Raw genomic sequence first — 27771 nt, 5'->3', positions numbered from 1 at the left:
TTCACAAATATTTGTCCGTTATTTGAAAGATTGAACTGTTAAATTCAAATGTAATGCTATGGAAAAATATATGATTCTCATAAACTTTTTTTTACATCAAATAATAATTCTTATTATTGTTATTTAGGGCGATCGTGGCTCAAGAGTTGGTAGTTCGCCTTGTAATCAGAAGGTTGCCGGTTCGAGCCCTCGGTCGTTGTGTCCTTGGGCAAGACACTTCACCACCTACTGGTGATGGCCAGAGGGGAATTGTGGAATTGTAAAACGCGTTGAGGGTCTCAATGAGCGCGATATGAATGCAATCCTTTATTATTTAAACCAACTGTTAACTGTATATTTCTGTACATTGAAGTATTATTATTCATATTGCCGGATTCATTGACCTTGTTTATAGGTAATTTCATTGTTTAATAACATTAAAATGTTCCTAATTTAATGTATAAAAGCACTTGAAAGAGGCAAAATCCCATGTAAAATTAGGGCAACAAACTGTATTGTCATTACTGAAAATAACCGTATTTTCATGTGAAAGTTATTTTCTGTTATTTTCTGGTATTATTTTGGCGCCCCAGCTGCCGGAATATTACTGTTTTTTTAGGATTTTTTTTTTGTACATTAACATGATCAGCCTAATTTTATTCCATACCTTAATCAAAACAGTAAATGTGGGATTATCATTTGGAAGAATAGTGCTTCTTCCCTCAAGCAGAGCACTGGAGACTTCAATCAATGCCAAAACCAGTGCATTAAAGTTGTTCTAGCAACACATAGCTGATACTATGCATATTTCTAAATAAATCTGCCACCAGTCTGTAGTGTTAATTTGTCCTGATGCTAATAAAACGGCATTGAAAAGAACTGAGATTCCGCCCAAAAGAAAAGCATGAAATATTGTATTTTGACACTTTATAACTTCATATTCCTTTAAAATGAAAAAACAATGATTAGCCACTTTAATAGATAACCCATGAAATGCATTGCTATCTCTGTATTACCACAAGTTCCACTTTTACAAAGCTTCACTTTCGGTGTTTGTTGAAAAAGATCATGGATGCTGAAAAGATATATTTCAACTTTATGTTTACGTTCATAGAGGAGTGTGGTGGTAGAATAGATTCCACTACATTTAAAATGTTTATAGAAGTGTTTACGTTGACATACTGTACATGAACTAAAGCAATTTCAGTAATAAAGTTTAATGTGACATCAAACAACAACAAAAAACAAACAGAAGCTGTTTTAATAGTTCACTTAAGGGCGGAGCTGCTGTGCTGGAGCCACTTAGAGTTCACAGGTGTACCTAATAAAGTGGCCAATGAGCTTGACCTCACTGAAACCCCATCTGAAATATGAAGCCTCCCATAACCCACTACTTTTTACAATAAAGCCCCTGCTGGATCCAGCCTCAACCACAAACCCAAACACTCAAATACCATCCTGCCCTGTCATTCTTTTGTATCCTACACACACACACACGCGCACACATAAACACCATGGTCGTTACACATGCGTACAGCAAACATACAAACACGGGCATACACATATACAGTATTCATCTACCTATCCATTCATCAAACGACAGCAGCTTCTGTCTGCAAAAACAAAAACCGGCTAAGTGTTGCCAAACACTGACTGCCAACAGCAGCAGTGTTCACCAACCCGACCTACAGCATGTGTGCACTGCAAGAGTGTGGCCTCTCTGTTACTCTAGCTAAAGATGGGAGGTGAAAGGTGACCAGAAAACGAAAGAAAGGGGAAGAGGCGCTGAGCCCTGTGGTTTTGGTGGGTTAAAGAGCACAGCATGCTCACATATTAAAAGCCATCGGACACGTAGCTAACTAGAGTAGCGACTCTGTTTGCAAAAGACACCGCAGAGAGAAAGCGAGTGAGAAAAGCAAACAGTCCCCTGACTTTTCTTCTACTTTCTCCCCCTTTGTTTTATCCAGATCCAACAGTGACGTGAGAAGTAAACGCTGACGTTAAATGGTTTCTTTCTTACTTTATCGCCACTTAATCTGCCACTGTTAATCCTTCCTTGAACGTGTCATGTAAGACATGAGGTGTGGTGGTGAAATTTGGTGGGTGGGGGCACTTTAATGTTTTTATTTGCTCTCAGTTGTTTTCTTTTCTTCATCAGCATCATGTTGTGTAATGCACAGCTTTCCAGTAAAGGCTCAGATAAAACAAATCGCTCCGTGTGGACAAGTCAACACTGTTTGTAGTTGTTTGTCTGTTTCTGATACAAAGTGAAATTTCCCAGTTTTTCAGTGCTATTCAGTGTGTTCCCGTCACTGTACTCACTTTAACTTTTACAGTTTTATTGCTCCTTTTAATACACAGAGCATTTTATTTGCTGCTTACACAAATATCCCTGTTCCCAAGCATCTACTGCTCAGTGCCGACAACTTGCAGATCAGCATGCTCAGAAACCGCACGCTGTTAATAAAGTCAGACAACGTCCGAGAGCCACATGGAAAAATCTACAGAATCGCAGAGCTACGAGATGCATAGCTGCAATCTGTCCGTACAACCGCATGAATTTGAGCAGCAGAATAAATTATGGTGCAGTAAAAGAATGGAGTGCTTCAAAAATCCATTACAGAACTAGACTTCATGTTGAAATATTTGCACACAGTGTGTGGTATGAAGGACTACGTTGCTCTGTTTGTTTCTTTTGCTTTAAGTTTTTAATAAACCTTGAATGTGCGAGTGTGCGCGTTCATGTCTGACATCACTTTAAACAGAAAGGTAACCGCTTATAGCATTTATACTATTACAGATGTATGTCTGCTTTTACTGTAATGTGCGTAAGGAAGATTTCACCTCAAAATAGAGCACAGCCTGGGTGGGCTAACACACTCAGTGCTGGATTAGGAAGTGGTAGGCCACATCATTTTACTACTGACACATCTCTACGTGGCCCTGTGGGAGCTGTGAAGGTCCCCACAGTCAATCGTTCCACCTCCCCACCTCCTTCCATCTCCAATTCTCCCTCCTAAAATGTATTATTTTCATTTGCAATTAACATCACAAGCATAAATTAGTTTCATTTCCAACAAAAACAGCACAGTCTCAGTTCAGGCAATACATGAAGTCAAGTACAACTGCAATGACAGCAGGTCAGCTGATGTCATTTTCAGCCCTCATCAGCTGAAATCCATACAACTGCCAAATTTCACACAGAGTACACTAAACTGCTTTATCCTTCCTAGGACTGCTGCACATCTGCAAGCCACTTTGCAACCCACATTCATGCTTTGCCTGACTCATGGCCAGAACAAAAGCTGGACGTGCCACCGTCAAGAGGTTCATTAAGTCCCATATCGAAGCCGTGAAATGAGTGTTCTCACCACCACCATCTTGGGTTTTTTTAAACAAATGTAACGAGGTCTGACTATCAAGCCCTTTTGCTAATGATTTGTCAATTAAAAGCCAGAGAGTACATCCTGGAAAATCCCACTTTCTGACGCTTACAATAACCCTCTAGTGGTAGTGTAAATATATATTTAGTTTAATCTCACAACATTCCAACCATTATTGCGTAAAGAAGTAAAAGCTGTAAATTACTCGATGGACATAAAGTTGAATTCATAAATGTATTAAAAAAAACTCAAAACAAAGAAACTCAAAAGAAAGACATAAGAGGACCTCTTTTGTTTAACATGACTTTTCTGGGTTAGAATACTTGGAAATAACCATCCAGACATTTAAGACAGAAGTGGCAAAACTTAACCTGCAGACGTCTGACATCAGGACTGGCATCCAATAGTTCTGGAAATAGATGTGAGACTTGGCAAGTGTATGTTTGACGTACCTGACAGTGAAAGATGTACTCTGGGGTGGCCTTCTTAAACTTGATGTTCCACACCAGAGCAACACCGTCTGGTTCGTGTGGAGCATCCTCATTATTGTTATAGGAGGCAACCAGCAACTCGGGATACTGAGAGAGAAAGGAAAGGCTTACAAGATGGGAAACATCCAGACAACGATATGAAGAAAAAAAAAATACCAACAGAGACATGGTTCATTCTTGGCAAATCTTTTACTGTTTGGAAAAGTTTCAGGCCTAACCTGAGGGGACCAGTCGAGGCAGGTGATCACACGATGTTTTGACCAGTGCTCGTCATAGAAGAGCCTACTGAAGGACAGACTGGAGCCACTGCCCAAGTCTCTGGAAGAGGACAGTGGAGAGAAAGGTCAAAGGTTGCTTCAACTCAGCTTGGTTCCAATAGCAAAATCCTTGCCAGAGTTAATAAGCACCTGCCAACTAAAAAACTGACTTCATTCTGATGAAGTCATTTGTGATCACTGGCAAAGTAACTCCTAGTCTGGGCTTTACCAAAACGTACACACCATAGTAACTAGGGTGAAAGGGGAGCAACTTATTTTCTGCTGGCACAGCCACTATTTTAAAGCTGAGACTATTAATTGATTAAATGCCCTTTTGAACTGTACCATGTGTACTGTTTTACTAAAAGTGTAAGTTGCATTAGAACCAAGGCAAACATTCATTTTATAACGTTTACAAAAGTTTTAAAGAGAAAAAGAAACCACCATAAATGAAGATGTGTTGGACTGGCTATGAGTGGCACAATAATTTTAGGGTTGTTCGGCCATTCAAACCCATGCCATGAAGCTCCTGGTACCCAATTTCTGTGCTGATGTTAATGTTAATCTGGAAGTTTGGAGCGGGGTCACCAAGCTGATGAGTCGGCATCCTATTACATAAAAAGTGAGCTCTTTAGAACAACCAACAAATAGTCTGTATGGTTAGGTGCTTGATTTTATACACGTGTGACACTGACACTAAAAACGCCTGAATTCAGTGATTAAGAGATGGGGCTCAATACTTCTGTCCATATATCTAATATCAACTCTACAAGGGCAGCTCTCCAGTTGTAAGAAGTCTCTTATTGGAGTGGCACGGCTACAAAATTCTAACAAAAATCATAATTAAGGTTTCTTTGGTCAGTTTGGACAGTTAATGATTAATTTAACAAACCATGATCCATATCTTATTAAAACGGATACATTGAACTTTGAATGAATGAAAAACAAATAAATGAAAAAACACATCATGATAGTGGGAGACATCACAGTAATGTCTGGAGTTAAATCCAGACTGGGAGCTTCCACAGTGGGATGTCTGCAGACTGGCTGAGATAACCTGAGCAATCCGTAGAAAAAGGTACCTGCAGACAGCTGTTAATAATTTCACAGGCTCATTTATGGAAACCTGTCAGTTTTACTTCCCACGGACCTTGATGGCTGCAGCTTCCCGTTTAGTCATCTTGGCTTGACATGCACTAAGTGGCAAGTGAGTTTCAGGTTTTAGGTAGAGACAAAAGTACATTGCTTTAAGGGTAAAGTGTGAGCTCGATTTATAACATCAAGGGGGAAAAAAACAAAACTTCATAGCAACAATTAATGTAAAAGAGTCATTTTTAAACTTAAAGCTGACTCATCACCTGGACAAACCTGGAGCGTAAATTACCACGCATTATGCCCACCAGTATGTGGATGATATCTGTATTGTCTGCAGTACTATGTGAGGCTGTATGTAATGAAAAAAGGTAGTGAAATGTAGGTTGTTACACTTTCAAAGCACGTCCTTGAGAAAAGAATAAAAAAGGAGGGCTGATGTTGAGCACTGAGCCATGGCCTGTTTTAGACTTAATCTCTATTTGACCACAGGCTTCATGTTTCTCTGTGGCTGCAGTGGTCAAAGTTGAAGTGAGTCAGTAAAAGCAGCATTCTTCTATAATAGCAGAGCAGTATACTAAAACAGCTTTGCACTTATGACTCTTACAACTTCGACCAACACCTCCATTTAGAATAGAATAGAATAGAATTCAACTTTATTGTCATTGCACATGTCACAGGTACAAGGCAACGAAATGCAGTTTGCAGCCATCCAGAAGTGCTTTAGCCATGATATAGATATATTACAAATATATATTAGCAATAATATAGATATGTGAGCATATTACAGAAATGGGTCTATTATGGTATGTTATAATGTACATGGTATGAAGTATGTTATGAATATGCTATAACTACAAGTATGTACAGGCTGTAGTGAGTACAAGCTATGTACAGGATATAAATATGAACAACTATACAGAATATGAAATTAAAAAAACTATACAAAAATATGAGCTATACAGAAATGTGAACTATGCAGTTTATAAAGAGTTGTAGATTTAAAAATTATCGTATTGTACAGAATGATTATTTACACAGAATTATACAGTAGTGCAGTTAAGATCAGTGAGATATGTGGATAATTCCTACAGAGGCTATATAAAGTGCTGGTGGTTGTGAGTGGTGGTTCAGTCCATGTTATTATTGTGTGTTTGAGGGTACAGTTGTCCATTGTGGGTGTGTGTATGTTCAGTCCATGTGTTAACGTGGGTCAGATGTCAGGGGGCAGAGTTCAGGAGTCTGACAGCTGTGGGGAAGAAGCTGTTCCGGTACCTGGTGGTCTTAGTCCGGAGGCTCCTGTAGCGCCTCCCAGAGGGCAGGAGGATGAAGAGTCCATGTGATGGGTGACTGGGGTCTTTGATGATTTTCCCAGCCCTTTTCAGACACCGCTTCCTGTAGATGTCCTTTATGGCAGGAAGTGGTGCTCCGGCGATGTGCTGGGCAGTTTTCACGACCCTCTGCAACGCCTTCCGGTCCGAGGCAGAGCAGTTCCCGTACCAGACTGTTATACAGTTGGTCAGGATGCTCTCGATGGTGCAGCGATAGAAGTTCACCAGGATGTCTGAGGACAGGTGGTTCTTCCTCAGAGTCCTCAAGAAGAAGAGGCGCTGGTGAGCCTTCTTGACCAGCTTGGAGCAGTTGGTCGTCCAGACGAGATCCTCGGAGATGTGGATTCCCAGGAACTTGAAGCTGCTCACACGCTCCACAGCCGTCCCCTTAATGTGGATGGGTGGATGTGGGTCAGCATTCCTCCTGTAGTCCACGATGAGCTCTTTGGTCTTCTCGGTGTTAAGCAGCAGGTTGTTTGTGTCGCACCACTCAGCCAGACGATCCACCTCCTCCCTGTAGGCGGCCTCATCGTTGTCACTGATGAGGCCAATCACCGTGGTGTCATCTGCAAACTTAATGATGGTGTTAGAACCATCAGCAGGTCTGCAGTCGTGGGTGAAGAGGGAGTAGAGGAAAGGGCTCATCACACAGCCTTGTGGTACACCGGTGTTCATCGTGATTGTAGATGAGCAGTGGTTATCCAGCCGGACATGTTGGGGGCGGTTGGTCAGGAAGTCCAGTAACCATTTGCAGATGAGGGAACTGATGCCCAGGTCTGTCAGTTTTCTGATGAGTTGTGAGGGGTGGATTGTATTGAATGCTGAACTGAAGTCTATAAACAGCATTCTGGCGTATGTGTTGTTGTTGTCCAGGTGTGAGAGGACAGAGTGCAGTGCGATGGAGACTGCATCCTCTGTGCTCCTGTTCTGGCGGTATGCGAATTGGTGGGGGTCCAGGGTGGGGGGGAGACAGGATTTGAAGTGTGCTAGGACCAGCTGCTCTAAGCACTTTGTGATGATGGAGGTGAGTGCTACTGGGCGGTAGTCATTGAGGCAAGATGGGTTGGAGTTTTTGGGTATCGGGACGATGGAGGTGGATTTGAAGCAGGCCGATACCACAGCGTGGGCCAAGGACAGGTTGAATATGTCTGTCAGGACTCCTGCAAGCTCCTCAGAACACGCTCTGAGAACACGCCCGGGGACGCCATCAGGACCTGGAGCCTTGTGGACATTGATCCTGCTCAGCACCGCTCCGACATCGGTGGGGGAGAGAGTCAGAGGTTGGTGGTCTGGCGTCATGTCTGCTTTGGTTGTAATTGTTGGGTTCCCTCGCTCAAAACGAGCATAAAAGTTGTTGAGCTCGTTGAGGAAGGAGACATCAGAGGATGCGGGGGAGGAGGGTTTGGTGGTCCTGTAGTCTGTAATGGTCTGGAGTCCTTGCCAAATGACCATTTAGAGGCAACCCTTCGGATGGCTCTTTAAGCTGAGATTTTTGTCAGTTATTAGGAGCTTTTTTTAAACCCACTGAGAGTGTGACATCACTATGAAGACAAGTATTTGGAAGAACAAAAGCCACAATGTCACTGAAACTGCAGTGACTCAGTGGGCATGCACCAGGCTTGTTTAAAGGTATGAACAAAAGCTGGGAGGTTTAGTAAAATGGAAATAAAAACTGAATTGTAAATAAATCCTGACCCAATGCTCTGTCCAACCTCATGCTCCCATTTGCCTCCTTCCTGCTCACCCCTCTTTGTCGTCAAGGTCTCGGCCACTGTAATCGAAGAAGATGTCGCTGTCTTCAGCCAGAGCTCGCTCCATCACTCGGATGCTGCAGTCGAAAAAACTCTGAAACTCAGAGGAGTGCAGGATTTGTTGCCTCTCCTCCTCGGTCAGCTCCCGCAGCACTGGAAATGAGCCTGTTGGAAGAAGTATCAACATAAACATATAAACACACAGAGACATGTGAGACTTGTCGGCCACACTTCGCACACAATGTTGTTGTAATAGAAAATAACGGCAAGGTTTGAAAGCAATTTTGTTGCGTTCCTAAAATGTTAGGAGAGGGGGGAGGAAACATTTTAGGATATGTTTCACAGACAGCATTTTGGGCACTGGTAGGACTGATTTCCTACTCAAATCCTATGAAGTTGAATACTGACAGTGCTCAAAGTCTTCACCGCAAAAAAAATCCTCAGAGCACAGTTCCCCCCCCTTTCCCCCCCACTGTGCCCACAGTGCTCCCAGTTGAACATCAATCAGCTTTTGCAACATTGCTGTGCTACACGATACTGCATGTCTCACACAACCAAGCAAAATCAAGAAGGAATTGGAGTTATAATGCCAACACTGCAAATAATAGGCCAGTAAGGGGCAACCTTTGGAGCTGCCCAATCAAGCTATTGTGGAAGTGACAAAAGCTGGACTTTTACTTGAAACATCTCACATGAGGCGAGCATCAAAAAAAACAAAATGTTAAAATGTCCAACCCTCTCATTCTACTTTTAAACATCCTAGGAACCAGAAGTAAGCCTGCAGCCTGAGAGCAAAGTGCTCTATTGGGTTGATCCAATCAGTTGCGATCAAATCCAAATCAGTTATGACCGAACTTTGAATAAAAATACATTTTTTTTAACCTAGCAGAAACAAGTTGTGAAGAAAGCACTCTGAAACTACAGTCATCGATGCTTTCAGTGCAAAAAAAAGAAAAACTGCCCATGGAGACAGGCTGTTAATCTGCTGTTTCTTATGCAAATAAGAAAAAGATGACAAGAGAAATAGTCTCCAGTGAATTAATGACTAAAGACAGTGAAAGGATAATGGTTGTACACTAAGACAGGGGTACAGGGCTGATTGCTTGACCTCTACAGAGAGAGCATCCAGTGGTTCTGGAAAGGCTTACTGCACATCAACACAAAGTTCCTCTGAATGGTCTCTTTCAGGATGAAGTCGTCACTGAGTGAGCAAAAATGATTATAGCAGAGATGTCAAACTCATTTTACATCATAGGGCAGATCAGCCCATTTTTATTAAGTGGGTCGTACCAGTGAAACTCCCCTTTCTGTGATTCTAAAGAAGTTTAATTACACATTTGATCCTTAGGATGTCTTAATAGACTGTAAAAAACAACCCTGTAACTATAAAACAAAGTTTTTGTTGCTGGTTTTTCACTGTTATTTGATGTTTTTTTTTTACTGCCTATAATCACTTTAGTGTAGCATGAAAAGTCATGTAGATGGTCTTTTTCAGTAAAGATAGAGCTGTAAAACATATTAAAATACAGGTAAAAGTCCATAAATTTACAGCTTTCTTCACAAGTTCCAAAGCTGTCCACTGGGGGCTGACTCTGGCCCCCATGCCTTATGTTTGAACCCTTGATTTATAGGTCTATGCTATGGCCAGTCCCACCTGTCAAACCAATGGAAGACTTGTAGAATCAATGTCAAGGTGCACTGAAGCTGTTGTGGCAGCATGTAGTGACCCCACACCTTAACCATTTTTCCTTTAATTATTCCCCCCTCTTACGCACTATATGAATTAACAGCTAGTGTATCCAACTATATCCACACAAACACTGTACTCTGCTTCTACTACTACTTGCAAAAGAATCAACATGTGGCTATGACATTAGACAAGATTAGCATTCTCTTCATCTCTATCAAAACCAGAATTGCATGCAGGACGTAATAAACTACAAACAGTTCCTAATGCATCATTCCTAGTAAAAAACACACAAAAAAACGTAGAGCAAGAACTTCATAAACAACGGAATAACAAAGCCCTGTGAGCGACCCGCCTCCCTTTGAACGTAATGGCTGCACAGCACGGCGTCCACTTTTTGAAGTCACTGTCCCCAAGCACACACGCGATTTTCCTCACACTAACACACACACACAAACACACACACCGACCTTTACCCTGCCTCTTGACTTTGATCCCTCTCCATCTCTTTGTATTTCTTACGAGTTGTCAGAAAAGACCCAGTGAATCGAGTGGCAGAGATCAAAGGCCAGACCTTGTAATAGGCCAGGATGGAGAGGAGACGGATGACTGTGTGTTTACGACTGCGTGGGTGCATCTGCCTATCTGTGTGTGTTTGACTCACACTTGCTACAGTCACGCATATTCAGAATATGAATATGTCCATCATGGCTTGTGTTTGAACCAGGTCTTTTTTCTAGGACTTCCACACACGGGCACATGCATACACATACACACACTTCTCCATTCCTCTTCACTTTGAAGACGAACGGGGTCAAGTGACAGGTTTTTAATCAGTGCTGACCCCAAGATGCCATGGTCCTGATATGCTGAAACCTGCCCCCACCCTCCTATCTGATCCACCCACTGACCTGAAAAGGGTGTCACACACATGAGAAAAAGAATGGGAAGTTTATTTTGGGGTTTCATTAAATGAATGGGGTTTTTTTTTTGTTGCTAAACTCGTTTTACCTTCTTTGGCTTCCCTGTTGTCGTCCTCATCCTGTTGCTCCGACTCTGGCCCCGGCTTCGTTTCCATCAACTCTTCATCTTCTTCTTCTTCCTCTACTGAGGGAGAGTAAAAAAAAAAAAAAAAGGAGAGAGAGAGACAGAGAGCACTCATGTTAATCAACAGCTGTTCCAATTTTCTTCGACCTCCCGCTGCGTGCTGCCTCCCCCCTCCTCCTTACCAAAATAATCATTCCCAGACATGCACCGGTACACCTGACTGACTAACATTCAGACCAAATGGGTTTTATTTACAAACACACGCACTTTGTTTTTTACAAAACACACGAATTCCAAAGCCACGCAACTTCCCTTACAGTTGCGTAGTAAGTAAAGGCCAGAAGCTCGTGTCCATCTCTACTGTCCTGCATGCACATCTGTGTGGGCAGCTTGGTTACTGTGCACCAAAATCACAAACGCACACAGACTTGGCAGGAAATGTGAGAGTTTTGTGTGCCCTCCCCTCTTTCCCTCACCTTTGACCCCATGCAAAGAGATCCTGTGATGTATGTGTGTGCATGCGTGTCTGTGTAAAAGGGGATTCCCTCTGCATTCCCTCCAATCAGTCTCTGCAATTACACTTGACTTGAAGAGAGTGTGTGTGTGTGTGTGTGTGTGTGTGTGTGTGTGTGTGTGTGTGTGTGTGTGTGTGTGTGTGTGTGTGTATTTGAGGTTCAAGTATGAAGGGTTACTGTCAACATAGGCACCTGCTTGTCAGCTACTGCCCCACCACCCCTCGGGCTATGTGTTGCTAACCCTCACCAACCTCTCCTCCTCTTTTCTGCTGCTCCCTCCCTCTGAAACAGATGCTGAGAGTCGGGGGGCCTCTCTGAAGACCTCTTAACACCCTGACACGGCCACCAGACACCTGTGGTCCGCTAACACACACGCTACACACACATACAATCTGTCTTTCACTCTCTCTCAAACACACACACACCCGGGCCCTCGCCCACAGTGCCAGGGGTGGTGAGGGGTTAACTGGCAGGGTCAAACTGACAACAGTTGCTCAGTCCAGTGGGAGGAAGTGACTACATCACACTCTCAGACATGTCATCTCTCTCTCTCTCTCTCACACTCACAGAAACACACACGCATACACATGTCAGGGTGTGTTTAACTCAGCTAGAGTATGGCCTGGGGCACTGTTAAAACCACTCGCTCGAGGGCTGCTCTTGCACCAGATGAACTGTCCATTTGTCACTGGGGCTCGCCTAAGCTTTTGATGAACTCGCTGCTACGAATACAATTGCAACTGGTGGACCACTCCACTGATTATACTGATGCTATTACAATAATGTCCTGCCTTATTCTATTCACTGTATTCCCAGAAGATCCTTCCCTACCAGTCCTTGTGTTTTCTTTTCTTTTCACTTCCAAGTAAACGTTTTTGATATATGACTTTAATTTTCATACTGTGTTTATATAATAAATGACTACGCTATATCAAATACATAGTGGTGAGGCTCCAGCCAAGTGTGTGGTTAACAGCCAGCTGTACTGATCCAAACACCAGTGACCCACCAGTATGGAAGAGAGACCAGAAAGAACCAGACAGGCAGACTGCCAGACTAGCTCCATGTCTGAGCTGCCAAAACAGACACGCTACAAACAGGGATACCCTTTTTTTTTTTCTCCCCAGGTCCTTTTGTCTCTTCCTCCATGACTCAGTTTGTGAAGTTTGATTTCTTCCAAGTATTGTTTTTTTTGGGCTGTCATTGTTTCCTCCAAACTGAAGTCATTAATGAGAAAAGCTACAGGATGTAAAAGAAGTTAAAAAAGAAAAAAGAAAACAGGAAGGTATATTACACACAACTTCTATTCTACTCTATTTTCTTGACCTTATGTGACCGGTCCGGTGGTTGGAATGTGCGGTAATGGGGATGGGAGGAGCGTGAGGAAAGCAGAAAGAAACCACATCGAGGAGCGGTCAAACTGTCAACCCCCGGGACCACAAGACTGTGGAGCAAGGCAGCGTGATTCATGGTGTATGGGTTACCTCACTGAGGGGAGACGGTCCAATTCCCGTCCGAAGATACTGCTGATGTCTTTGCCAACGGCCATGCATCAAGTTGTTCTGTAACAGTACGCACCAAAAATATCACTACTATTTCCTTTAAATGGAAATTTTCAGAGATGTGTTTCTGCGTGCGCCCAGGCTAAAACAAAACCTATACTGTGGTAAATGGTAATCTAAAACTTTATGTAAAAATGTTCACGAGTACAAGCAGAGAGGCACTGCTCGGTTTTCCTGCGGCACAGCAAAGTAAGCAGGGAAGGGAAATGAAAAGAGACAATCTCTCACAGTGTGAGCGTGTCTGCATGCTACCCTGCAAGTATCCTGCACACTTTCTTGTTTCCACCTCATTCCAGTCACGGGATGCTTTCTCTTTCCACCTGCCGCTTAATACCGCTCCTCGCTGCAGGACGACGGTTAACCGGTATCCTCCCCCTCACTGCAGACGGGGGTCCACCTTGATGAAACTCTGCTTGGGGGCTCCCGTTTTGGCCGACTACACACCCGGGGTAATGATATCCTCTGTAGCCTGGGGCCTCCGCATCTGGTTGCCTCAATCTTCCACTGGCTGCTTTCACATGCTGACCAGGCCCAGTCAATTCAGAGCAGCCCAGCAGGTATGCAGGCTCTCTCAGCTTCACGGTGCGGGCATAGAAACAACGTACACGCGCGCGCACAAATGTGTAAAAGTGTTTGTTAACGCAGACACACACACTGGCAGAGGTATGCACTCTACCCACAAGAGCAGATGTATAAAATGTGACTGTTAGAAACACAGAAATGTGCTTCAGCTTAGCAAGTTGGAAAGATTGGGTGTCACCTATAAAATGCCAAAACAGCTAATATTAACCCCTCAAGCAGCTATTGCTGTCATCATTCAGTTTTAACAGCAATAACAAATCTGTTACTGGATATAAAACATATTTCGTTAATTTATCTGAAGACGTATCAGACAGATTTTTAAACGGGGGGGAAAAGGAGTGATTAGCAGATACGCTATCAGAATTAGCGTCAGGACAGAAAATGTGTAAACACTATTTCCCAGTAAATATGAAGCACATGTATAGTGAGAATCTGATTAGGGCTGCTAACACTCGTAGTACGAGGACTAAAAACAGTTGAGCAAAATTCCATCGCGGATACAAATTTTGGTGACCATAACGTACATTCTCAGGCGGATGATGAACAGGAAACTCAAAAGGATTGGGAGTCATCACCAATGTTTTTTAAAAATATTTAGAAGTTAATAATCGCTGTATGTAAGAAGATGTTTGTAAAAAAAAACTTGACCCACCAGTTAAGGAGGAGACAGGGCACATACATAAAGAAGAAGCAATAATTCTGAATAAAATGCATCTGAATTACATAAAATCAGAGGTTTATTTATTCATATAATTCATCTTTAAATTTTATTAAATTTCACATTTTGCATTGTACTTATGTAACAAGATTACATGGAAGATTTACATGTAATCAAATTATTTAAAGGCAGCATTTTAGCCATAAATATTTTTTGGAGTGTACGTACATATGCTACAATCATTCAGAGACCAAGACAACAGAAAATATTCCCATTACAGATAATGTAACCAGTATCTGATGCTTTTATAGAGAAATTATTTGTTAAATTAAGCCCCAGCGATAGTTAACAGTTTTGAACCATATATGGATTACAGTGGCACTCTATAGATGGATTCTGTGTCATAGAACAAAATCCTTCTATATTAATATTGTAGATCATTTACACAAGGGAAAGCACAGAAAATATCACATACAATAAAACATCTTTTCCCTTTTGCTTATTTCACATTTTCTGTATCCACGCAGCAAAACATCTGTATGTCTACACCCTAACATGATATGCTGCATAGACTTATATAGACAAATCTGGAGCTAGCTACTAAATGTATGGTAAGTAGCTACTGTACCGGGACTAATAAACACTTTATCTTGTTTTCAGTGCATGAGGCTCTTGTTAGCCGGCACACGCATCATTATTGCTTTTATGGACCAGCAGACGAGTGAAATAGTTCAGGTGAGAGTAATGTGCTGATTTGTTTGTGGAATAAAGAAAACAGTCTTAATGAAGGCTGAGCTACTGCTGAGAGTTTCATTAGCTTAACCATTGTGTATTACTTCACAGTAGGCAGCAACTATTGAGCATGTGGAGAGAAAGATACTGACAGCATATAAAACATGATGTACGCCGTCTTCCGCTTCCCTTCAGCTGCTACATAAAGCGCGAACGGTGTGGCGTCACGGCCGTGATGTGTTAGCACGCGCTCTTTGGTGAAGGATCGAAGCGTTAGCCAAACTTTTATTCTGAACCCAAAACTTTAAGTGCTAGTTTGCTGAAATGTGTTCGCACGTGCTTGGAGGAATTGGCATAGTTATCAAAGAGCTGTGACTAGACCCTAAGTTTGTCATCAGCTGCCATTATTGGGGCAGAGCTTCACACTTGTCACGTCAGTATGGAGGTGACTACTCGGCTGAGTCACACACCATCAAAGTTGACAGAGCTCATAATTTTTTTTTAGAGTTCTTCATTGTGTTAATCACAAAGAAGGAGAGATACTGATATGAGAGAGGAGAGGCGGCGGAAGCAGGGAGGAGGACACAAAAGAGAAATCCGGTGAGATTTTGAGGAGGGGGGCATCTCACGGGCTGGGAATAACACATTATTTATATGGATACACACACACACGCACACATACACATATAGACTTCACAGACGTTCTGGTGGATTGGCTGTGGAGCAGACCACAACACAAGTACTATGCAGAGGAGTAGGAGGAGGTCAACAAGACTTAAAAGGCTCCTCTAATGTGGCCCTGGCATGACACACGCGCACACACACGCACACACACTCCTATCCACTAACTTCACTCAGAACAAGTCAAACTCCAACCTTCTTATTGTCACATACATTCAAACTGCAACCACATCACCTCTTTGGATATCAACCTGAGACATCGGGGGGAATTCTTTAACTTTTATGAGTCCTGCCTCCAGTAATGCAATCCTTGATATTTAAGAACAGCCCACGCCCATTAAAAGAAAAGAAGAAAAACAATAATCGAACCACATTGATTTTACAAGTCAGCAATAATCACACAGCTTTCAAATAAATAAAAGGTCAAAATTCATGTAAAAGAGTATAAAAGACCACACACACACACCACCCTACAATACTTTAAATGTTTTTTTACAGATGGACTTGTCACACCGAGTGTCTGTGAAGTGTCTGCGCAACCTAAAGAAGATCAGAAAGTTGTTTTCTTTTATGTTGTTGTTGTTAATACTCAGCTGGACATAAAACTCTCTTTCTGAGCGCAGAGAATCACCGCTAACATTTTAGGGACCTCTGTTAGTCAGGTTGGAAAGAAAATTGATGGTTTAGAGCCAGCCATGCAGGAAAGTCGAACAGATCTTTTTCTCAGAGGTGAGAGGGCAAGTCCAACCTGCGCAGAAATCTCAGTGATCGAGACAGACGTGACACACTGTCCAAAACAAACAAAAAAACAAAAAAAAACCCACGCATGGCATGAACACAATCACTACAGTTGCAAGTAGTAATTATTTGTAGAATACTTGGATTTTAGTGAAACTGCATAAAAAGTCCTCCAAACTCTGGCAATTTGATTCTTTTTTCATTTTTTAGGTAGGGGGTATTAATTTATCTTAATATAAAGTCATGTTTAAAATTCATCATAGTTCATCAAGTCATGATTGGCACAGTAGGGGTGAGTAAGTAAATATTCCCCACATACCCACACATTAGCAGCAGGGCCTGATGTAAAACTGCTAAAGCTAAAACCCGCAGCATGATTTAGATTAATTCATCTCTTCACCACACTTCCCCACACTGATCAAACATTGTGTATATGTGTGTGTGTGTGTGTGTGTGTGTCTAAGCCTGTGTACACCCAAGTCTACACCGTATGAACACATGCATGCCCACACATAATCCGCTTTCATTAATGCAGCCCATACAGGCCTTTTGGAGGTCTGTGGCTAACTTCGCTGTGCGCTGTGGGCTGGTAGATTCTCCCTCCATCTCTTTCTCTCTCTCTCTCCCTGTCCCACTCGCCCTCCCCCATTCTTTCTAGCAATGCCACCCAAGTCTGGCCGCGACCCAGACCCACATCTTTAAAATGAGCCATCATGCCACGCCATGCCATGCTCTGAGCCCCACCGCAAGGCTCTGATTAAAACCCATGACTTCAAACTTTCCAAACTGTCAAAAACCCAGTCAAGGAGAGCGAGACCAACAGAAAGAAAAGGTCTTACATAAAATAAAAATAAAAATAAAAATTGCTGCTGTGGCATCGACTTGCTTTTCGACGCGTCATCTGAGCTGGTATTTGTGTCACTCAGAGAAAGTGCTGTCTGCATCTATGTTTTTTTGTGTGACTCTGATGCCACAAACACACACACATATAAAGTGGTGTTTGATTTGATATAATGATGGAGGAAAAAAAACATGGGATAACCATTTTCTTAGTAGCTCACTAAAGATTGACTCCCTTCTGCTAAAAAGACAAAAGTTTGCACTACACCTCAGCAACGCGGTCACATAAGCAACCTTGATTTGTAGCAAAGACCACAACGTCACGCAGTCTAATGTGAAAAAGCTCGTTAATTTAGCAACACATATCCTACACATATTTGTGATTAATTATTAATCATTCAATATCATTTGATACCCATTTCGTTAAAAAAAAGGGGGGGGGGGGGGGCTGTCACATTTGGTTGGTGAGACTGATGGAGCAAAAGTCTATGTGCCAAGAGTGCTCCCTGCTGGAGAAACACAGAATTGCATGACAAACGCAGCCAAACAAAAGCAGCAAGGGTTATGAATTTCACTTCAATCAGCTGTCAAGCTGTATGATCTGAAAAAATTAAAAGGGCTCAATCAGTCGCAAGTACGGCAGAAATGGATTTTAAAGCTCGCTGAATTTCAACCACAATAATCTGAGGAGCAATTTTAAAGGCACCTAAAGCTTTGACCTAAAGTATAAAGCAGTCAAAAGGCTCAGACTTGCAACGGAAAGTGTTGACAAAAAATTCTTTCTAAACAATTACTGAGAGCAGCTTTCTGGAAGATAGCTGTGGCAGTGAACTGCTACTCTATCAAAATGAAAACCTCTGAGAGAGGACCACCCAAGCAAATGTTAAAGACCCACTTTTGTTTTACATGTGTATAAAAAAAAAAAAGAAAACCTCAAGAAGAGGAGGGAGGGTAGGGCGTGCATGTCAAAAAGTCATGTTCAACACAATGCAGATGAAAAAAAAAAAAAGTTGAAAAGAGAAAAAGGGGAAACGTGAAACTAAACATTCCTACTCATCTCGAGCACTCATCAGATGGCAGATATTATTTTGGATGATGGCCATTTTACCTAAGAGAGGGAGAAAGCCAGAGGGAGGGAGATGAAGAAGGGGTTCATGTACCTTATTATACGGTGGTCATGGGGGAAAATTGCAATCATCTGTGACTCACTTGGAATACCTTACACACACCGAAAGACATTATTTTTCTCTAATATCAAGACTTTTTTTCTCAGTTTTGACTGCCACGACCATTTCGACAGAAACCGCCTGGGACCCCGCATCAATTTTGCGAGTGAAACAGGAGTGAAGGTTGTGCCCTTTGGAGGGCGATGACGATGAAAGCCAAACTCAGACTTGTTTTATAAAGACAGAAAGTGAGAAGCGTTGGGTGATTAAGTGTGTCTGCAGGGAAAACACTGGGAGAGATCATAATAGCATAACCCCGATCTGATCTTCTGTGTGTGCGTCTATGTGAAACACACTTGGTTTAAACAGCATCACGAGAAACTGCTACCTGAAGGCAGCCACTCTTTTAAAAGTCCAGAAGTCAACGATCGCAAAAAGGCACGTCTTCGATGTACTTTTGAGCAAAACTAATTCAAAGTACATTTTGCCCAGGGTCCTCCGTTGTGCGCTCACTGTGGTTGATCGCTACACAAATTATGCCTTCACAAAAAACACACAAACCCTCTGCTCTGTTCAGCCTGTTGTAGCCGCCTGGCTGGAACAACAATGTATGAGACAAATACTTCCATATGTGGCTGGGTACACACACATTCATATGCACATACATACAGAAAACACACAAGTGCCTAGCCATGCAAAATACACACTCGTGCACTCACATTCCTCTCTCCAGGACCTTGAAGACGGCCCACAAACCCATCAGTCATGTCAGTTTCATATAGAGTGGGAGTGTGTTATATTCACTGTTTTTATTTGAATCACTGGACTGTGTGAAATCCTAATGAAGGGCGCGGGATAGGTTGGCAGAGGAAACTTCAAGTACATGAATTGTGAGTATCTGGTGTGAGCCTCTGGCTAATGCAGCAATACTTTCCCTGCTAACGATCGGTAGTAGAAACTGGACAAAGCAAAAGCACTATTATTTAAAATGTGCCAATAAGAAAATAATGCTGTTAATTTAGATTTTACAAGCAGTGATTCTATTGTTGATTTTAACCTCCTGGATAAAAGCACATGCACTACACTCTCAAAACTCCAACATGCTTCATTTTCTCCCACAGCTGACATACACACTGATGAACCAGAACTTTACATCCACTTTTGATTGGCATGTCAACCGTGTAGTTACTGATATTTAAAAAAAATATATTAACAATATCTCGTCAATTATGCACGTGATTATTTTGTAAATAACTGTGTTATTGTTGTTTTCATATGCTCTGGTACAATTCTTTTTGTAGACTGTTAATATTTTAACTTTACCTTCATTTTTTTTTTTTTACAGAAGTTATGCCTTTTATTTTTCTTCAAATCATCTACAGATATCACCGTAATGTCCACATCTGTGTCCACACATACACGCTAACATGCTGAGATGTACCTGGCGATAAGATTTTAGCAGCAGACCATTTCTTTTTTTTTTTTGTTTGGCAGTTGGAGGGCAGAGGGACAGACTGCATATGCTGCAGCAAATGCCCCATGATCCTCCTTCAGTCACAGCATGGTCACTACGGAAGCTCCCTTACACATAAATTGGTTTTTCAAAAGGCATAAAGTGCAGTAGGAAAGTGTGTACCTCACAGATACTTGAGTGGAGTTTTTTTTTTTAGAGCCAATCAGGCTCAAAGTAGAGAAGTGGGGATGAAATATAAGGCAGGGGAAGAATTTATCATCATAAAGAAGCAGTTTCACAGATAATTTTCTTTTTCTGTTCACGCACACACACACACACACACACATAAATCAACGTGTGTTACGTTTTATGAGGCTTCTTAAACTGATGGATAGCTGCTCTGGCATGCTGGAGGCGAATGCCAGAGCCAACAACAGAGTTTATTACCTTTTTCATCCAGTAGTTTTTGATCTAGTCGTGCTTCCAGGACCACGTGATACGAAGAGCATTTGAGTATGCAGATGAATATTTAATGGTGTATCTAAAACCATTCGTGGCAAAAGACAGGACAGGACATAAGGATTGGTCACGTGCATGCAACTTCACTATGACTGGAATTTATAAAATCTGCTTTAAAAATCTGCTGAAAGTATGCAGATCCACATTTCTACCCCTGTGTGTATGCACAGTTTAAGGCATCTGGCTGTAATTTTCTGGTAATATCAACTTAAGCCTGTTTTACTTTTGTCTTCACACCTGCCTGTTTTCCTTTCATTGAACATGCTGAATGTAACAGCTAGCTTATCTCAGCACTTTTGTAAATGAATGCACATTATTTACGTCACCGGTGAGCGATCGTAATGCTGTGACCAGCAACATACATATTCTCCAGTCTGTGCATTATCTATGTAAACATTTTTTAAAGAAATAAAAGATATAGAAGAAAATACTCCACACAGAGCACGTCTCTGGGTATTCTTTGACTTTTTTTTAGTAAAAACTTTATTCAATACCATTTCTTCTTCTCAAATGTGAAGTATGGCTTTAATAAAAGGCCCTGGATTTTGCCTGATCAAAAAAAAATGAAAAACAATATTTAATCAGTAAATATCTGATTAAAGAAAAAATAAACATGACTAGAAAAGAAATCTCATGTTTCTGATATTTTCTAACTTGTAGACACACGCTTGGTAACAAAGACAATATTAAGGCATTATTCTCAGTTCTACTGTTACTATTATCAAAGTTCAGCAGTAACACATACCAACTCTGGACCCACACCGAATAAATACATAAATAAATAAAAACCAGTCCCATACTAGTGTGTCTCCGTCATGTGTGTAATGCAAGAACTTCAATAAACGAGCGCAATAAACTCTTCAACTCTTATAGTAATAAGTGTCAGACCTGGATTCCAGTAATTCGGCCGATTTAAAATCCAGGATTGGACTGGATAAAATCCCAAAAGACATCTGTTGTAAAACTGTTGATAAATATCTAAAGTTCAGGACCTGTTGAACCATATTTAATACATTTAGGAGTTTGTGGAAAAAAAACCACACACACCAAAGTAAACACTCTAATTGGACCAGTGTGCTGCCAGTGGTCAGGATCATTTAATAAATTTGGAGTTTGGTTTCTTAACTGCTCTATTACGGGATTATGTGGAGCTCGAGTGACATGTGTGCATGCGTGGCGTTCGTATGTGTGCATTTTGTGGCTGTCTGTTTTTTGTTTGTTTATTCCAGTGTATGCTGTGTTTACATTTATGAGTCTGAATGCTTGTGTGGAAAAAACCAAAAAAAAAACCAAAACAGCACACACACACGCACACTCAGTATTTTCACATTAGTGTCTGGACATGAGGTTTCTCTTGCAATTAAAAGCCATTACCGGCCCACCAAATGGACCTGAGGAGTAAATTTCTGACCAGTTATACACTCAAGCTGTACAGAGCCTGAGAGCTAATGGGCCAGAAAATATTACAGAGGCGGGAGAGAGAGAGACTTGTGTACCCCTAGTTTTTTTCCATACGGGCGTGTAAACATTAAGATTATGTACACTCTTGACCCCATGAACTTGTAACCCTGAGAAGGGGGTTTTCCAAAGTTGCAATATCAAATTATACACAAATACTCAAAGAGTTGTATTTCTGAGGGCCTGCTTCTGGTTCACTGCAAACAATTACTGCTTTAATGTCAGAAGTGCTTCGTCGTCCCTCGGCGGCCCCTGCCGCTTCGCCTCCATTTCTGTGTCTCTTCTATTCCTGCTTATTTGCTAGTGGCCATGAATTTCTCTTCACCTTTTTTCACTCTCTCTCTCTTTCGCTCTGCTTTTCCACTGTGACCTATTATGGGTCTTTTAAGGCTCCACTGAGCAAAGCCAATTTACTACAAACTGGGTGTAAGGCTCACACTACTCTCATGCAAACCTGCGCGCTTGTATACGTGCACATCCGCATGCGCAAAATGCCTTCAATCGCTTTGACCTTTCCTTATCTTGCCAAGATCTCAAGTAAGCACATACACGTAGTGATAGCTATCCCCAGATTGGGTTCAGCGGACTTAAGTGTGGCTGTCAAAGTACTGGCATTTGCTTTGTTCATTACAGAGCGGTGCTGGCTGGTCCGGAGAAGGGATGAAGGGGAAAAGCGAAAGAGGGTGACAGAAAGGGTGTCCAGAGTTTACTACACCTATGTGAAATCTCACCTTTTCGCTTCTCTTTCCTTTTTTTGGTTAGACTTGAGGAGATTGGAAGTGCTGCATCTCAAAGAAGGTGAAGAATTATGGGTATCTTAATTTCCAGTTAATGTCTTACTTTAGGCCTTGCACCCATTAACATCCTCTCTGAGCTTATATATTACAATCTGTGCTGCAGCCACTTCACAAACTCTTTTAACTTGCCCACAAACTCCTCCTACACAATCAGGATAACCAAACTTGGCACACAGGTACATCTGAAGCATCCACAATGGAAGAATGTGGGGACTAGAGACCAGAGAAAGTGAATTACGTTTGGAAACTACAAGCGACTACAGGCGAGTGGGCTTTTCTCAACTTCCAACCAAGCAATTAAAAGGGACATGAATAGGTAAACACATGCGTGTAAATTTGTAACATGATGAAAGGTAAATTTAAAAAAATCCTCTTTTATTGGCATATATTAAAAAGAAATTCAGTACATTTAATGGGAGTGCGCACTGTCTGGTTGATCACAGTGCACTCTTGTTTTAGATGAAAATGCATTTTGCTGCATGGAAACATACAATCACAACCATATTTGTCTCTTTTTTTATGTAAGCAACATCAATATTTTTCATTCGCTCCAATTTCTTTTAATCAATGTAATTAAATATATCAGTTTTCCAACAGCACAAACGGACCAGAAAATACTGTAACATGGGCGTGTACTAGTAATAAAAAAAATACAATCGATAATAAGCCTCAGTTTGGGGGGAAAAACTCATGGACCAAATGTTGTAACCTTCCACTAGAAAGAATTATATGTGCACTTAAGGTGAAAGGAAAAAACGTGACAAGGTCGGAGACCAATTTGGAATTTTTGATCTAAAAGATTTTGTAAACTATGCAGTGTTTGGTTTGTTATATCGTTTGAATTGATAAATACAAAATGTATCCGAGTGTGAAGATTTGGTTTGCCATGCTTGTCCCTTGACATTTTTATTTATACATGGATATGTTATGCATGTGTAAATAAGAACAGCAGTTTAGTGTTCATTTTCTTTTACCGCAGTTCTTTTCTTTTGCTTTGTTTTACAGTTCATGTTAAATATATAGAAAATTATTGGTCTTACAACACAGACATAACTGAACCGAGTACTTTGTTTGACCTTAGTAGGCCAGTCTACTATCACACACACACCACAGTAGACCTTGGTTTATTTCTCTGCTATGACCTTAAACAAAGCATCTATCCGTCACAACAAGCGTGTCCATTCATACGCATTAGAAAAGCAGCAAATAGCTGGAACCAATCGTGACTGGGGCTAATCCGATTGCCTGGCACAATGGGCACTCGGTACAGACCAGATCAGTGAGCAGCCAATGGGAAAATAACATTCACAGGGAGCGACGCATTACAATTACGTAGACGCAAATTGGTCTCGGAAATGAAAAGCCTTAAAATTAACTGGTTTAAATGAGAGTCACACACACAAACTACATGGGCACTTTAACACAAACTCCTGTGTACAAGCTGCACGCAACGTCAGATCAAATCCAATTTCATGAAACTGTACTCGGGCTTCGACACACGCTCACGTCACACCCACACAAACGCGCATAGCCAGCCACTCTGGGCACAAGGACAGATAAGAGAGCACGAGGGGTCAGGAGTTCGAGGAAAAGACGCCATGAGAAACTTCCTGACTCATCTGTCAATTATTTAAAGCAATTACAATAATGCACTCGGGCAAAAAACATAAAAACAAAAAAGATCAGTGTTATAGTTTTAATGTGACGACACCTCTTGCTTTTATGAATCAAATAGTAAATTCACAAAAGAAAAGGAATTATCAAATTAATACGTTTAATACTAATCCTCGCACTGACTCAATCAGATGGTTCTGACAAGACATGTGTCATTAGTCAGAATTACTGCTGAAAGACTCAGGATCTATGGGGATGCCACCATAGTCACATCAGACTTCAAGAACAGAGAAGAAACTATTTAACTTCAGAAGAACTTAAAACTAAGAATGTGAGTAACTCAAAGATTACTAAGGAAATATGAATACAGTGAGCAGCCTGTTACCACAGGAAGACCCCAGCAATATCAATCCTGATCCACTCAATACAAACAGGCCTTTGGACAGTAGAAATAGTGAATATTTGCTAGTGCAGCTGCACGAGAACACCAAGGGCTACAAGCTGAGATCATTGCTCGAATTCCTTGAAGCAGATTTAACACAAACACACATTTCTATGTACTGGACACACAACTTCTTTGAGGATCAGTGATGCCTTTTTTTATATTTACTTCTTGAGGGTGCAAGAAGCCTTAAATGTCACACTTTTAGGTTCAACAGACTTTTATTGAAAATAAACCATGTAACATTTTTACTGAAATTTGAAATCGCAGCTTAACTATCCGTAGATGTGACCTAAAATGAAACGTATGCTGCAAGCCGGGTTAGGTAATCAACAGAAAGGAACAAGCCTGAATAAACACACAGGCAGAAATGCAGGCAGGTGTTACCATCTACCCTCTTTCCCCCCTTTCTATAGACACACAAGCTTTGTGGCAGTCTGCAAAGGAAGGGTCTCCTGAGGCCAAGGTCACCTCCCCGCAGACCAACACAGCTCTGCTCTGGTTCCCAGATGTTCATAAGCGTGCACACACAAACACACAAAGAGACCTCCTGAGCATGCTCTTGGAAGCTGAAAACAAACAAACCTAAATGGACAGACATATTGTACTGCTGCGGGCGCTAACCAGTCACACTGCGACTATTTGTTTATGTGTACACAGACTACTTGACCTGCATATAGTAACTGCTGCGTGTTTATTTGTTTGCCTGCTTAATTGCCGAGTCCTTATCTCTTTAACTACCATATCTGTCTTGCACATTTTACAGCAGTTGCACGTTTGTTTGTCGAGACCTTGTATGCGCGAGCAAACATGACCACGATAAATTCCATTAAGTATACTTGTAGGCACATGTGTATGTGTGTGTGAGTAGATGTCTCCCAGCACACATATGTGTGCACTTGTTGAATAAATGATCTATTCCTGGGTCTGTCAAGGAAATGGGGGTGGGTGGGTGGGTGGAGTAGGGGTTGAAGCAGGCCATTTGGATGCTGATCGGTACAGACGTGTGTATGTGCAAGATGGTTGTTGCTGGTGGAGGGTGGGGGCAGTGGAATCCACACCAGACCATCTATTATAATGACAGGAAGCAGGAAGTACAACCCCTTCACAGTCACATGGCTGCCAGCTGTCTTGGCAACAAGAAGAAGGAAGATAGAGAAGATGATAGGGGTTGTGTGCATGTGTGCCAGGCTGTGTGTGTGCGTGTGTGTACCAGGTATTACTCACATTGTGGGGGACTTAAATCTGTTTTCCTTATGAGAAAGCAAGTCCTCATATAAATCCCTACATTTTAAGATGACGACATGTAGTGGTTATGATTAAACCTATCTCCAGGATTTTATAGTAAGACGCTGTACTATCCTCTAAAGTTGTGGCTACACAAGTATTTGTGTGCATTTGTAATGTCCTAATGGGAAATCTTCATTTTTCAAACACAAAACCCAAGTGAAATTATGCAAAAACTCAAACTGTCCTCAACCCTAATCTCAATTCAATTCCTTCTCCATTAGAATGAACTCAAATCTATAAGTCGTTCGCTTGCACCCATCGATGTTCCACAAAATCCATACTGCACTAATAAAGCTACATTTTAACCACATGGATCTGTTTAGTAGCTGCAACTCAGCACGCCAGCTCCCACTTACATGTATACATTTTCACAGGTATGCACACATACCTTCACATGTAGAACTCACACCCATTAAATGCACAAAAACACACTTTTGCACCAATTTCCTCCAAGCTAAAGCACACTGGACTTACAGCTTTCCTGATCAGGAATATTAAACTTTAATGAATAAACGTAAGAAGCACGTATTATTTCAACAGTGCCATGCAGATATGCATTTGTATGCCATATAATATACACACTGCAATTGCCCCTCATCTATCAAGTAATCTTGGGTGAATTATATCAGCCTGTTTCCACATATAACGAGAAGTCCAAAGCATGATCTGTCTTCTCCCTTTGTAACATCTATAAGCTCCATGCTTTGCAGGCTTAGACCTGGGTAACTAAATCGTTGTCACATTCAAAAACAGCAATCACTGTATTTCTCCTTTAGCATCCAAAAAGGCTCTAAAAATGCTCACTTGTGAACACATACACACACAAACACACATAAATATTCACCTTCAGACAGGGTGCAGGTGGGTGTCTGAGTCTCCTTGCTGTAAGAGACGACCTCTTTGGGTAGGAAGTCTACTTGTGTGATCTTAGAGGCCCCCAATCTCTGCATCCTGCGCCTGGATGGCAGAGAAGACGTTCTCATTAGCTCCTGATCTACTGTGGATAAATCCAAGCTGTCGATCAAACAGGGCATCATTTTTCATTTCAAACGCCAAAGTTTCAAGTAACAAATTACATTAAACCATTAAATATTTTATTACTTAAAGTCGAGAGGTTTTTCAGTATGACATGCGGTCAAAATAGGATGTTTTGCAGGTGAATGTTTTAATAGTGAACAAGAGGAGAGGAAAAAGCTGTACCCGAGCTCAGAATCAGCCTGCAGCTGCAGCACAGAGGGGTCTGTGTCCCACTGCAGTGTCCTGATGTCACCAACAGGGGGAGGGAGAGGGCAAGAGAGGACATGCATGTTTACAAACAAACACCTTATAACAAATACAAAAACACTAAAACACACGTGTCGTGCACAAACAGACATTAGCACATGAATGTGCGCACAATCTTATGCACTGACACCACTTATAATAGCCTATCACAGGAACTCCCATTGATTTTCATGCAAAAATGGCACTGGAAATAATTTAAACAGATAAAGGAGATGAGGCAGATATATTAGATTTCATTAAACATCAATGTGCTCTGTTATTTTAAAGATCTCTGCTTACAAGTCATTGTGGAAGAAAAAGATTGATTTATATCAGTGGAAAAGCTATTTGATGTCCTAGTGACTGCAGAAATATTTCTATGTACACTACATCCAGCTAAAACAAACATATATGTGTCGAGTGAATATACATCTGTAGCATGA

The 27771-nt window shown here is 41.5% G+C and overlaps 1 protein-coding gene across 10 annotated transcripts in view; it reads right to left on the bottom strand.

The window, feature by feature from the left end:
* The window catches only part of dync1i1a (dynein cytoplasmic 1 intermediate chain 1a), a 69162-nt gene that overhangs the window by 33677 nt on the left and 7714 nt on the right, over window positions 1-27771 (bottom strand). For 7 of the 10 annotated variants that reach the window (XM_085395564.1, XM_085395572.1, XM_085395570.1 and 4 more), the window contains 6 exons: window positions 27266-27325; window positions 26910-27022; window positions 10983-11078; window positions 8278-8449; window positions 4072-4171; window positions 3815-3940 (listed from right to left, as the gene is read on the bottom strand). In XM_085395564.1, the coding sequence (XP_085251690.1) occupies window positions 3815-3940; window positions 4072-4171; window positions 8278-8449; window positions 10983-11078; window positions 26910-27022; window positions 27266-27325 (667 nt within the window). The remainder of the gene's footprint in view (window positions 1-3814; window positions 3941-4071; window positions 4172-8277; window positions 8450-10982; window positions 11079-26909; window positions 27023-27265; window positions 27326-27771) is intronic. The other 3 variants (XM_085395568.1, XM_085395573.1, XM_085395574.1) reach the window with 1 other exon arrangement.

This window comes from Rhamphochromis longiceps, linkage group LG22, assembly GCF_057381845.1.
Source record: "Rhamphochromis longiceps isolate RC_006_pf linkage group LG22, R_longiceps_female_GT1.1, whole genome shotgun sequence".
Classification (NCBI taxonomy): Eukaryota; Metazoa; Chordata; class Actinopteri; order Cichliformes; family Cichlidae; genus Rhamphochromis; species Rhamphochromis longiceps.
The sequence above is the reverse complement of the archived record's forward strand: the minus strand, read 5'-3'. Positions and strand labels throughout refer to the sequence as shown.